General features: G+C 27.0%; 1 protein-coding gene across 1 annotated transcript in view; it reads right to left on the reverse strand.

Moving 5' to 3' along the window:
- Window positions 1-12,764, reverse strand: part of LOC121116682 (uncharacterized) — a 43,537-nt gene extending 30,773 nt beyond the window's left edge. The window contains exon 1 of the mRNA XM_040710970.2: window positions 11,710-12,764. Within this exon, the coding sequence (XP_040566904.1) occupies window positions 11,710-12,082 (373 nt within the window). The 5' untranslated portion in view covers window positions 12,083-12,764. The remainder of the gene's footprint in view (window positions 1-11,709) is intronic.
- Between the last annotated feature and the right edge of the window lie 524 nt (window positions 12,765-13,288).

Genomic DNA, 13,288 nt, shown 5'->3' on the forward strand with positions numbered 1-13,288 from the left:
TATTATTTTAGTAGATGGAACTTCCTATTATCGCTTTTAATCATTTAAAATATATAATGTTTTGATGTACTTGAGATATTAATTTTGTATTAAAATAAACTACCCTTTGAGGACCCAAGAAAAAAAAAGACATATTTTGTTTTACAAAATATGTTTTATTGACGTATAATTACTTCCACTAATAACCAAGGATGGGTCCAAGTACATTTATATTTATTGAGCTCATGTACATGTACTTTATTAAAAAATCAAGGTATAAGTAGGAGTCATATTTTTTTGAGGTATTTAAGTAATTTACAAGTACCTTTAATGTATTTAAGTGCAAGTACTATAAAAAAATTATTTATCTATGTCTCAATCTCACTTTACAAATTACTCAACTTTTAGTGAAAGGATGTATATTAATGGAAGTTAAGTTATAAATTCATTGCAACAAACGCAATTTATCGTTTGAAATGGATATAACTGATCGATTATCTTAAGCTGTGAATGCAGTATTGCTATATGGTCATATTAAAGCCGCTTTTTATTTTTCAGCTAATCAGTAGCAATTGTAGATTATCTAACCGACACAACTAGATAATACATTCAGCGTAAAGACTTACTTACAAGCAAATATTACAATTAATGTAAATATTGTAATATGTTTTTAAAGCATTTGAAACAAAATAAGTGGAAAATTTTTCATAGTTTTATATCAAAAGTACTCATTAGTACTTAAAAATTTATAAGTACTATTTTTTAAACAAAATATCAGTTCTCGTATTTCATGAATACTTTAGTATAAGTACTACATTATAGGACTTGGAACACTTATTACTTCTAATAACACAATGTTAATTTTATTGTATTTTGCAACTTTTTCTCCAAGAGGAACAGAAAGAAGGCCCTAAATCAAATGATAGTTGGCGAATTATACACAACAATAGAATTATTATAGTAGGGAATTGTTCGCAGCTAAATAAATGCTTCTTTGAATTCAATAAATCAAGATACATAATGCTTATACGGCGAATAGAAGCAGAAAAATCTACGGTTGACAACAAATAAATAATAATTTTTTTAATGGACCACTCTGTAATCTTTGAAAAATTCTAGTCCACGTTTTTATTTATTAAACAGTAAGTGTATTTATTAAATAATTAGGAGTGAGAATAAGGATAAATTGCAATGAGTGTAAATTAACAAAATAAAGTATATGTTGGTTAAGCAATATATGAATGTCTTTATAATTAATTTCTTCCTATTTTGAAAATTCTTACGTATTAGCAAGCAAGGAGCACTTTAACTTATTTTGATTTCTGTCAACAGATATTCCATCTTATTTTTTTCAGACATTATCTCGGGATTATTACGTTAAAAGCAATTTATTTAGCATTAATTACGTCTTGTTTACTAAGAAATACTTGCATTCGTTTTTGGCATTCATAAAATGAGTATAAGTAATGATGAAAATCGTGTAAATTTTGGGAATGTAAAAAAATCTACATGGTAATCATAACAATTTGAAAAATGTTTTGGAGAAGAGTTGCTGAATTTAGGTGTGATAAGGAAGAAAGGAGAAAAAAATAAACAACTACATTGATAATAATTACTACGCTGTCAATCTCAATTCTACTATAAGTCCAACAAGGACTTACAATTATAATTCTAAAATAAATCCTCGAGTTTACTATCCATCTTTATGAGCACACAAAAAATTTTAACTAGGTTTTGAATATAATTGAATCTAGAAGAAAAGGAAGTTCGCTACTTAGAAATAAAATAATCTCGTCTAATACATACAAATCGTCAGAAAAGGCAAATTCATTCTTCAAATGACCAATTCCAAAAGAACTGGTCCAGATAAAAATTAAAGGAGGATTTACATAACTTAGTATAAGATGTCCTTAATTTGTTAATAAAAAATTATCTATTTCTTATTTAGAGAAGTTATATTAATACGTCCCTTTAGACTTATTCAAAAATATACTTTTTAGAATTTTGAAATGTTTCCACATATTTTCCCATGCTTTACGATGTAAGCAGCTCGATAATAATTTTATTGAATATCTAAATACCCTGCCTCATCGGCCTTACAGTATTTGCAAAATGCCTTTTTTGATGATTTTTCGTAATTTTTGTACAAAAAGTATATATAATACACACAATTGAATACAAAAAAATACATTAAACTAAAATATAACCATTTTTGAATAATACTTTTTATTATTTAAGTATCAAGATTACTTAGTACCATGAAGGTAAACAGAAACGTCTAGGTATGCGGACCGCAGTCTTAAAATTGTATACCCCTCATCTATCAATGTTATTTTCTTTTATACTTAGCAATTTTTTGCGGAAAAGATATTAATACTTTCTAAAGAGTATACACATACCTCAGTTTTTTCATTCAAATAATTTTTCTAACTTCAATTTAAAATTTAGGAATGATATACCTTTTATATTATTTTATAAATTTTCGTAGACTTCTAATACTAAAAACGTAAAACTACGACAAGAAATTATTGAAATAAGTTACGAATAAACTAGTTAAGCAACTTATTTATTTTTATTAATGACTTAAGATTCATGAAATGACTTGGAAAAGTAATTTACACTGGGAATGACTTACCCCCTAAAATAATGAAATATTATGTAATACTGAAGATCATTTCTACATTAACTACTCATCAAAACAGGATAATCTCAAGACAGGAAATTAATTAAAAATACATGTCATTATTCATTGCAGATCTTCCTACATATGCTGCACTACATAGGGATATAAAAATGCTTAGAGATTTACATAGATCCAACCCGGATATCTTGAAGGAAAAGTTTTGGGAGTGCAAGTCATTAGCAGCTCAAAAGTAGAATGCTAAACAAATGTACCAATAGATCTATTAGAGATATAAAAATTCATGCATAGGAGTACTCCCTAATTTTTGACACAAACTCCAGTAGTAGTGGAATTCACAAGGGATCCGCTAAGCTAAAATAAAACCAATTAGAGATTAAGTTATTTGATCTAGTATGTAGACAGTATATACTGAAGGTAATTGTAGTCTTAGTTTGACAAAAGTTGTTCAGTCTTTAGAAAATCCCTGATTTGAACACTACAAGAACAAATGAATACAGAGCTTATAAAAAGCCTCACTATTAAAAAATTATGCCTGAAAGGAAAAAGGGGAAATTGTTTATAGAAGATAAATTAAATTTTAAAATCAGATATATCTCCGAGATATATGAAGAAGCATCATAATCACATGTGGTATTTTACACAAGAGTTGGTTCCGTTTGCTCTATTCAGCAATGTTTTAGATTATGATCAACGGAGGAATATCTTTAAAAAGATGCCCAGTAATCAATAGGTCTATCTGGCTTACACATAGATAAATAATCCAGCATTTCCGAGAAAAAACCCCGTGTTACTGACAAATTTTAAGTTCAGACCTGTTTACAATCCCACAAAGAAAAAAATTTCTCCTAAGGCTCACTTCAAGGTCATTTTGACTCATCTAAATATTTAATATAATAAGCCTAGTAGGAACAAGTCAACATGATACTTAAAAAAATACTTGAAAGAATGCTGAACTATTTTTTTAGATACATATCACTTGTAAAGTTGGTAATAGACTTATAGTTTTCAAAAGTTAAAGTTTTTTTTTGTTGATATTAAAAAGTGACTATATACATACATAAATTAACGTCAAAAGTGCTAGTTTTAACTTGTGTAAAAAGTATCCAAAAATAACTTTAGCCCATATTTATTAGTATATAAATGGGTCCATGAGGATATAATTTGGAAAATTGCCTACATATGTTTTTATGTAGATCATAATACCTTTTTGACAGGATATGTCAATGTTGTGTTTTTCAAAAAAGGGTTGAAGAATATTTTATCGATTAAAGTATACTTTGGCATTCTTTGTTTTTGTCTTGTCATTGTATTCTATTAAGTTCTAATTACACTCACGTCAAAAAAAAGTTTATGGCTATCTGTAAGAATGAACTATGAAAAAAAAACTTATTTTTTCCATACATAAGTTGTTGTTTTTTTTACAAAATCTATATCAAATTCACTTTGAAAAGTTCTTTAGAAAATATCTAAGTAATGAATAAAACATAAAATTTCAATGACTCTTCATCGCCTTTGATTTTTTTCTACCAGACAAAATATAGACTAATCTGAATAAAGGGAAGAACTTTATCCGTATTGATTATAAATCTATGTGGTATAAATTTTAAAAAAAACATACAGAAAACAATCTTACAATTTGTATTCCAATTTTTCTCATCAGACCCGTTTTTTCCTATGAAGTTGATAACAAAAAATGGAAGAAAAGTTGAAACGTTTATGCAGATTTTGTACTTCATGTTTCTTCTATGAAAAGAATTTTATTTTGCAAAATTGGTAAATGAGATAATATTTACTATAAGTATATTTTACTGTTAAGGATCCCTTTATAGAAAGTAGCATCTCAGTATCGCTCGATCATAATTTTTTCTAATGATATTTTTGGTGGAGAAATGAAAATGCTTGAACAATTTTATAAACAGAGAAAAATGCAATGTAAAAATGTTTATACAAATAGGGCCACACGTTTTACTCTATTTCCATTTGGAATTGAACTTTTTGGTTGATTTTTAAAAAAAATTCCAGTTATGAGGTGTTCGTTGGGATTTGCTTGATTTAAGCCCTGTGTTTTAACGTAGTTAAATAGTTGTCCCAGGCATTTTACATATTGTTAATATACAGGACCCTCATTTTATCTGTGCATCATACTCTGCTGACTATAAAACTAGTCCTGTACTGGTGTACCACAGTACTTAATTATGAAAAAGTAAAATCTAACTTTTTTAAAGTTACAACTTTTCATATCATACCCAAAAGTTTTACATATGTGACAATTGCTGAAATATTTATACTTATCTGAGTATCGTTTGATTGTAATTCGTTCCGATAATCATTTGAAGTAAATAACTGCAATTACTTGGATAATCGATAAACAAATTTTACTGTACTCATAAGGGATCGAATAATTCAATTTTTGAGTGTAACGAGTGCCATGGCATAGTTATTTTAAAGAAGATCATTAGGCGGCACTTGCCTCAGACCCTGCACTTCAATAGAGGATGGCTGTATCAGGTGATAAAATTGAGTATGAATTCAAAGTTAATAAGATTATACCACAATATATATATATTTTTTTTTAGGAATAAACAACTAGACATTTTAAGATATTGAAATATTAGCTGTCAATATATAACAGCTAAATTAAAAAATAGCATAATTTTTATTAACAATAATTGTTCAGTAATCATATACCTATAAATATAAAAAGACTTTTTTTTTTAAACAAAATTTTGTATCTCATTATAAGTTTTTTCCCCAATTTAACTAGATAACAAAAACTTGTTTATAAAATTTAAATTGATTGAATTTTAGAAAAATAATAATAAACTATTTCTCAATTTAAATTACATAAAATAATTAACACTATTTTTTCAATATATGTAAATAGATAATATCAGAATATAATTAAATATTAATTTGTTTTGAATCTTTGTATGATTTGTTATAAGAACTTTAATCTGAATTTTTATAAAAATAATAAATATTACTATAAAGTGATATAATTAATGAAATATATGTATAACTAAATGTCCTTGCCACCACTGAATTTCTTAGACTCTCTGCTTTCAAATGATGTATAGTTTGCTCCAATTGGAGTTAAGATGTTAATGGAAGTACATCAAAGACAAAGGACATTTGATTTAATATTTTTTTTCGATTGGATGTAATCTTTTTATTTCGATGAAAAAAAAACTTTTTGTTGCAGTCCAATAGTGTTTTAAGGATTATTAACGTAGAAACACTTTGTCCATGAAGCAATAAATCGTTACCTGAACCGTCTATCTAGATTGAAAAACGTTAGCCCTTAAAAAGTAGGATTAACGCCAAAATAAAGTGTTTCATTATTAAATAAAAGTTGACCAACATATTTATAGTTGTATACAGTAAAGGCTACTAATTTTTCTGCCTCAATTTTCAAGGTGAATATACATGGTATGTCATAGAAACACCAACAGTAAATATGAGATAAAGTTGTAAAAAAACTAAATTCATGAGTGGAATTTTGTTTGTTTTCAATCACGAGCAGCTTATGTAGTATGAGGATATAGCGTGTTTTTTTTTTTTTTTTTTTGCTATGATTATATGTTGCTTATTCTAAGGATGAAGGAAGGAGGCCAAAGACAGGAAACAAGAGAAACAAAAATATTTTGTAGCCGAAAGTCTGAAATTGATTTTGGATATTATAATTATAGAACTAGTAAAACTTAAAAAGTTATTGAATTTTTTTATATAAAAGCTATCTATAATATATAAAATATATTGTTTTTGAAAATCTACCTTAGGTTAGTTTATAAATTGTTTTCACAGACATCACAGATTGCATCATAAATTAAATGGAGGTTATTTTGGGGACACAGAGTTGAGTTACTTATTAAAGAAATGGAAAAAATTATTGGGGAAAATTCATCAAATGGCTTGAAACATCACGTAATACTTTTATTGAATATACCTTATTCCAAAGAAAACAATGATACCATCTGAAATCAATTATCTAGAGATTAAAAATTCTAATGAAATGGCTAAATTTCCACAATTAGTTTTGTTTCGGATCAATTAAGGGGAGAACGTTTGTATAATTTGGGAATAATATATGATCTTTACAAATGTATATTTAATTTATGACCACACTATGTACATCAGAGAATATATTATTTAATGATGTATTTAAATATTTGAGTACATATTAAGGTATGAAGTATAATAAATATAAACGTTAAAAAATATATTTTTGATGGGCAGTCTTAAATTTATGGTCCCATTTTAACCTCCAAATACCCAACACGAGTTCACAATATTCTTGAGTCTGAATGATAAAAGGGTTTTAACTTTTATGACATTTTTTGGTTAGGCCCCAAAAATGCCGACATTACATGAAAATGTGATATATATAAATATATTATAACATTTAATAATATAATTGATGCAGATGTTGAAAAACTCTTAAATTTTTTCGTTTTGATAAATCGTAAATTTATATTGTATAAAAAAAAAGAATTTATATATTGTATTTTGTAAAAAACGAATTTTTTATTCATCATAATATACTAAATATCTTAAAATGATGTTGATAAAAAAAATCTTTGGAAATGGTATGAATATAATTGACAGATCTATTTTCTTACCATTATATAGAGAGAACTTCTAAAAGTGTTATTTCTTTTCTTTTCTTTAGTAGTAATTTCTATGAACAAATGATATTTTACTAGAGATGTGAAAATAAGCAAATTTTTAAACGTATCAGCGTGTAATTATACAATTTACAAATGAAACATGTTAGCTTGTTTAAGCAAATTGAACAATTGGATCTTTGCACAAATAAAAATTTGTGTATTTTTATATTTTGATATATTATGTACAGCAATTTCATTAAATCTTTCAACCTTTCCATTATTTAGTAGAAGAAAAAAGGCCCAAAATTAACTGGTAAATTAAAAGTCATAGCTAGTACTAGAGTTTGGAATAGAAACAATGCTTGGACGAGGACACGGGATAGTTGAAACAGTCTTTTTTTTCACGAATTATATTACAAAACTAACATTACAGTTTTATAATGTAACGCAGATGGTTACAAATAAAGATTACTAATTTTATTTAACTTTTCTTTAAATGTTAAAAAGACTGATTTTCAGAAGTTAAAGTAACATTTTGAAGGAACAATAGTTTTGTAATAACGATCTGAGTTTTTCTTTTTATATGTTTGCCATTAGTTATTTCAATTTAATCATTGATTCCTTTACTATCAGTTAATAAAATTTATAAATATTCAAACCTCACTCATTCAGTAGAAATGTAAGACATGTTTATGCTCAGTACAAAAGAGTAAGTTACTACATGTGTTGCAATTTTACACGTATCGTTTATTAAATTTATTAGTTTATAGATTTACGTTTTTCATAAAAAACATTTGTTAAACACGAGAGAGGCCTGAAGATTATAATACTGATCAATGGCCTATAGGATAAAAATTGTAATATCTAAGCCTTCTGTCATGATATGAAACGCTTTTAAAGGTTTAGTTTTTTATACGTCAAAAAGTATTATTACTGTTGCAGTATCCTTGGCTACAGTGACAGTTACAATACTTGACAAGTTGCGGAAAAATTTATCTGTTTTGTGCTTCTATTATCACGAAGTCAGTGTTTTGTTTAACCAATAATGATATTAATTTGAAAGTTTGAGCTTGTATTAGTAAATTATACAAATTAATTTTTACACGCCGAATGTACTCATTTTCTCTTCTTTAATAATATCATTCCCATTGGATACATCATTCATCAATATTCTTAACTGGCTTGGATTATGCAGATTTCTACCTCGTGTGAATGTAAAACTTTTTTAATACGATTATAAGAAATACAATATCGTTATAAAAACATTGCAGTGTGAACAGGGTTTAATTAATTGAAACAATAGCAGACATATATTAGCAGTTTTGGTCCGATTTTGGAGTGTATGAATAAAGTATCTGCATAAGCTGGTGTCAAAATATTTTTTAGTCTGATATTTTAAAAAGGAGTAGATGTACCCGTACCCCTAAAAGCAATTGTTTTATGTAATCAAAATTGTTTTGTTTATTTTATCAACAGATTCATATGCTAAGGATACAATATTTCCAAAAAAATCAAAACTAAATATTTATTGATAACTTTTTATTGAAAAGACTTTGATTAGTCTCTAGAATCCGACTTATCATTTTGGAGTTATAATAATTTAATAACATATTGCTCATTCATCTTGTTTTAGCCCTTGTTGGTTAATGTTTAACTTGATTGACAAGGATGACTTGGTATATTTTTAATTTATTTGAATAAAGCATATTTTAGTTATAAAGTACGGATTCATCAATTTGATCCTGATATAGTATCTTTATACAAGATGGCCGTTTAAAAAAAGAGAGCAATTTTAATGGAAGGCAAACTTGACATGCTTTTGTAAGGAATATATATATTTCCTTGGGGTTTTTTTTTCTTAATTTAATGACCAAGGAGACAAACTTGGTGTCCTACTTTTTTTTGTATTTATTCAATCATATAAGTCTGATACTTTTTCTACTTAACATTTCCTGGCTACAAAAATTGACAAGATTTTTTTTCCATTCCCTCATTTTTTCTGATTTATCATATAAAATAATAGCTCAAATATATAAATTTTTAAGATTTATTTTTTCGATACCAATACGATTTATCAATCAATTCCTTAATTCAACCCAGCCCTGAGTAAAAAAAAAGTTGTCTTATAAATGTCACCGGTTTCAATGTGACTTAATTAATTGTATAACACCAAAAAAATTAATTACCACTATATGTATAAATAATAGATGCAGTTATTATTTTTTACATCTATTTACTCTAATAAAAAAGAAACTGTTATACTCTAATTTAAAATTCAATTTTCATTCGATTCTCAAATATATTTTTTTATTATATCGGAACACATATCCCAAAGGTTTGTATTTTAGCCATTTTTTTTTTTTTTTTTTTTTTTGACAAATGAAAAGGTTAGACGTTTTTTGATGTGTATTTTGATCTTTTACTATTGAAAAGAATGAAAAAAATCATTAAAATTAGGGGAAAATTGTTATAGGCAAATATTTAAAGATTGTTTATTGTTTTAGAATAGTTAATTTTTACAAAATGCTAATTGTTGAAGAACAAATAATCTTGCAAAAGTTTTTATAAATATTCTGCTAAATTTGTTTGTTCTTTCCATCTTTTTAAATTTTTTTTTAAGAGTAGAAAATCGATGAACAAAATGTTGTAGTAATTTGTACCAATTTTATTAACAAATATTATCTGAGATTGGAATAAGAATCAATAATGAATGAGAAAAATAGTTCTCTTTTTTATCATACCCCGTACACATAGCCTAATATTTATAATATTTAGTCGATATATTTTGGTGTATTATAGTATTTTTATGCAAATTGCTGGGACAAATTGAGGTATCCAAATATATAAACTACAGTTTAAAGCATTCATTTGATCTGCAAGACTATAATTTTGGCTCCGATATGGTCTTTAAACTAAAACCTATCAATTTATAAATTCTTTCAATTTTTTTTTTACCATTTTAACTACAATTTGTGATGTCTCTTAAGGGTTAATCAAAATAGCTTATTGATAGAAATTGACAATAATTTGTATAAGAATACAAATGTAATCTAAACTTAAGTATGAGTAAAATAATTATAGCTTAAACTTGTTTAGACGGGACACACGTATGCGCAAATATATTTAGAATGATATTTCTGACCATATTAAACCTCATGTAAATGGTAAATCCTCTTTATTAGTATGAAAAAATATATATGCTCATTTCTTTAAAATATTTTGTATTTATTTCAGAAATTATAATTTGTATTTTGTTAAACACAACAAAGTTGATCTTCTTCTTTTTTTTTTTTTTTTTTTTGATGAAGACTTTTCCTTGCAAAGCAATTAGACTTGTTATTCTGGATTAAAAAAATAGTGCAATGGCTCAAGAAAAAAAGGATAAGTTATTAAAAGTGGATTAGGGTTGATTCCATGGGTAATTAAGTTTCTTTGGAGTGCATTATAAATTATAATTTTTTTGCCACAAAAGATACAAAAGACTCTTATTCCGATTGCATTAATAAAATGTGAAAGTATCTTTTTATTTGTTGAAATATATTAAAATTGCGTATATGTCAAATATTTTTTTTTTCTCCATTAAATTTCAACAGGATATTAATTACATATTTATTAATGTGGAGGTAAATTAATTAATTATTGATATGATCAAAAATCCATTGAACATACTTTATATGTATAGCCCATCAACAAAAAAGCAGGCTCGAATAATTATCTACAAAACAGAGTATATATTATATTTGTATTTTTTGACAAATTGTCTTCAATTTTTATACACAAATATCTTCAATTTATATACACAAATTGTCTTCAATTTATATACATAAATTGTTCTTATAAAGCCTTTCGAGTTGCTGCAAATCGTAATTAAAAAGGCCAAAAAATAAGTAACTGATAGATTTTTTTGAAAGGCAATAAATAAATTGGGATTTTTTCCTCTTTTTGATTTGTGTTTAAGAGTATCTATATATTGACACACCACATATATAGTATCGAAGAAAATTAATATTTTTTGTATACTTTCCTTACAAAACCTTATCTTAAACTGTAAGCAAAACATATACGGTCTTTTGTGTTAATTTGGCGTCCATTTTTGTAAAATTTGTCACTTTTAAAGTTATATATTTTTGACCCAATGTTTTTGTTTATTTTTCCAAATATATTTGGATCATTGGCTACTTTTTTATTCAGTATGGAAGAAAAAAAAACGGCAGTAGAAATGTTATTTTTTATTTTTTTTTGTGAAATAAAAACACATGTCGAAGGTTTGAAAAACCATTGACTGTAGTTTATACATAAGAAATGTTACATCTCTTTTTATTCTTGTCATGACTGAAGTCAGGTATAAAAATAAATAAATTATAGCATCTGCGGTTTATTTCTCTCTCGAAGGAATAAATATTTTGAAAAGATCGTGAATTAGAAAATAAAAAATCAGGAAGAGGAAAAAAAGTACAGCAGAATACCAATAACACTTACCGGTACATCGAGGAACCACAACAAACTCCGGCATTGCCTCACTCACAATAAGATCATCAGGAAGGGGTACTCTTACAACCGTGTCCCGAACAAGACATCGATGAGCCTCCAGCTGAGCCGTCACCATTTTCTTATATTGCTTCATATTTTTAATCTTGCAAACTCTCCTTGACTCAATGATCCCATCAGATGAAAGCCCAGAAGATTGATGATTATGTATTGAATTGAGTGAATTTTGATAGTTGTTGAGAGTTCGTGTGAGAAAATGAACTTTGTCTCTGTCCTCAGAGGCAAAGACTCCCCTTTTCTCTCCAGGAACAAAGCTCTGTATGGATAGTCGAAGTAATAGGAATAAAATACTTTTTAAGAGCATTGTAAAATAGAGTCCTAGAGTCTTTTTTTAAGGAAGCTCTTACGAGTCTGTTTTACGTAAGTATCATATGGCTTTTAGAAAATCTAAAAGTTAATAATACTTGATTTCCATCCATGTACTTTGGCAATCCTTCTATTTATATATACATGTATAAATTATGATAAAAGTACAGAAAATTCAACACTTTCTCCTTTGCGACTTGAATCTCAAAAACCAACTGACTTAATAATTTTGTTTTACTATTATTTGATGAGCTTTTAATTCAGCTATATTTATATTTTTTTTTTATTCTTTAATTTTTTTTTTCTCTTCTCCTCTTTCTGTTCCGGCAATTCGGGCTTTCACATCACCTCACGCTTTGAAAGCATGCTCTCTACTCAAAATGGTATTTTACTGTGAGTGTGTTTTCTCTTACCCCTTCTTTATTTTCTTCTCTTTTTTTTTTACTATATACTACTTCTCAAAAAAAATTTAAACAAAAAATATGGATGAAACTTTAAATAAGTCCTATTTGTAAAATAAAATATACACATGTGTATTAGGGTGCATCAAATGCCCTTATATTCATGGATTTTCTAACCTATTCTCTCAAATATAACACTTGGTGATTGAAATATCCAACAGCATGCGGCAGATGTTTAATAACAAGTGTAGGTAGGACGTTGATTGTTGTTTTGGGGCTATTCATAAGTGTTGGGCCTCACTTTAAAAAACATGGCATTGATCAGCAAAGTATTTATTCCACAATCCTGGAAAGGAAAGAGTGTCTTTTTTGCAATCCGTTTCGATCGAGACAATCTAGAGATTGCAAACTTCTAAAATCTGGACAAGTCCTTTGTCTAAGAGTCAAGAAGGAACTGTAAAAGTCTGGAGGTGATTATGAATCAACACCTTCCGAGGTCGAGGTCGAGTCGAAGCTGTTATTGACGCCAAAGCCGATTATATTGAATAATTATATTTTTTTCTTTTATGTAACTTACATTTGGCATTGGTTTAATTCTAGAAAAAAAAAGTTAAGGATTTTTATGTAAGGGTCCTAAGTACATAAATGTAGTGATTCTATTTTTGTAGAGCGCAAGAAGAAAGTGCATCGTAGGTAAATTAAAAGAAAAAAAAAACATAAAATGACTGAACTAGACCCCTGCAAACATCAATTGTCTGTTAAAATAACTTTTTGGTTAGGGGGGGGCTTGTTAGAAAACGAAT

The sequence above is a fragment of the Lepeophtheirus salmonis genome, chromosome 1, assembly GCF_016086655.4.
Source record: "Lepeophtheirus salmonis chromosome 1, UVic_Lsal_1.4, whole genome shotgun sequence".
NCBI classification, from domain to species: domain Eukaryota; kingdom Metazoa; phylum Arthropoda; class Copepoda; order Siphonostomatoida; family Caligidae; genus Lepeophtheirus; species Lepeophtheirus salmonis.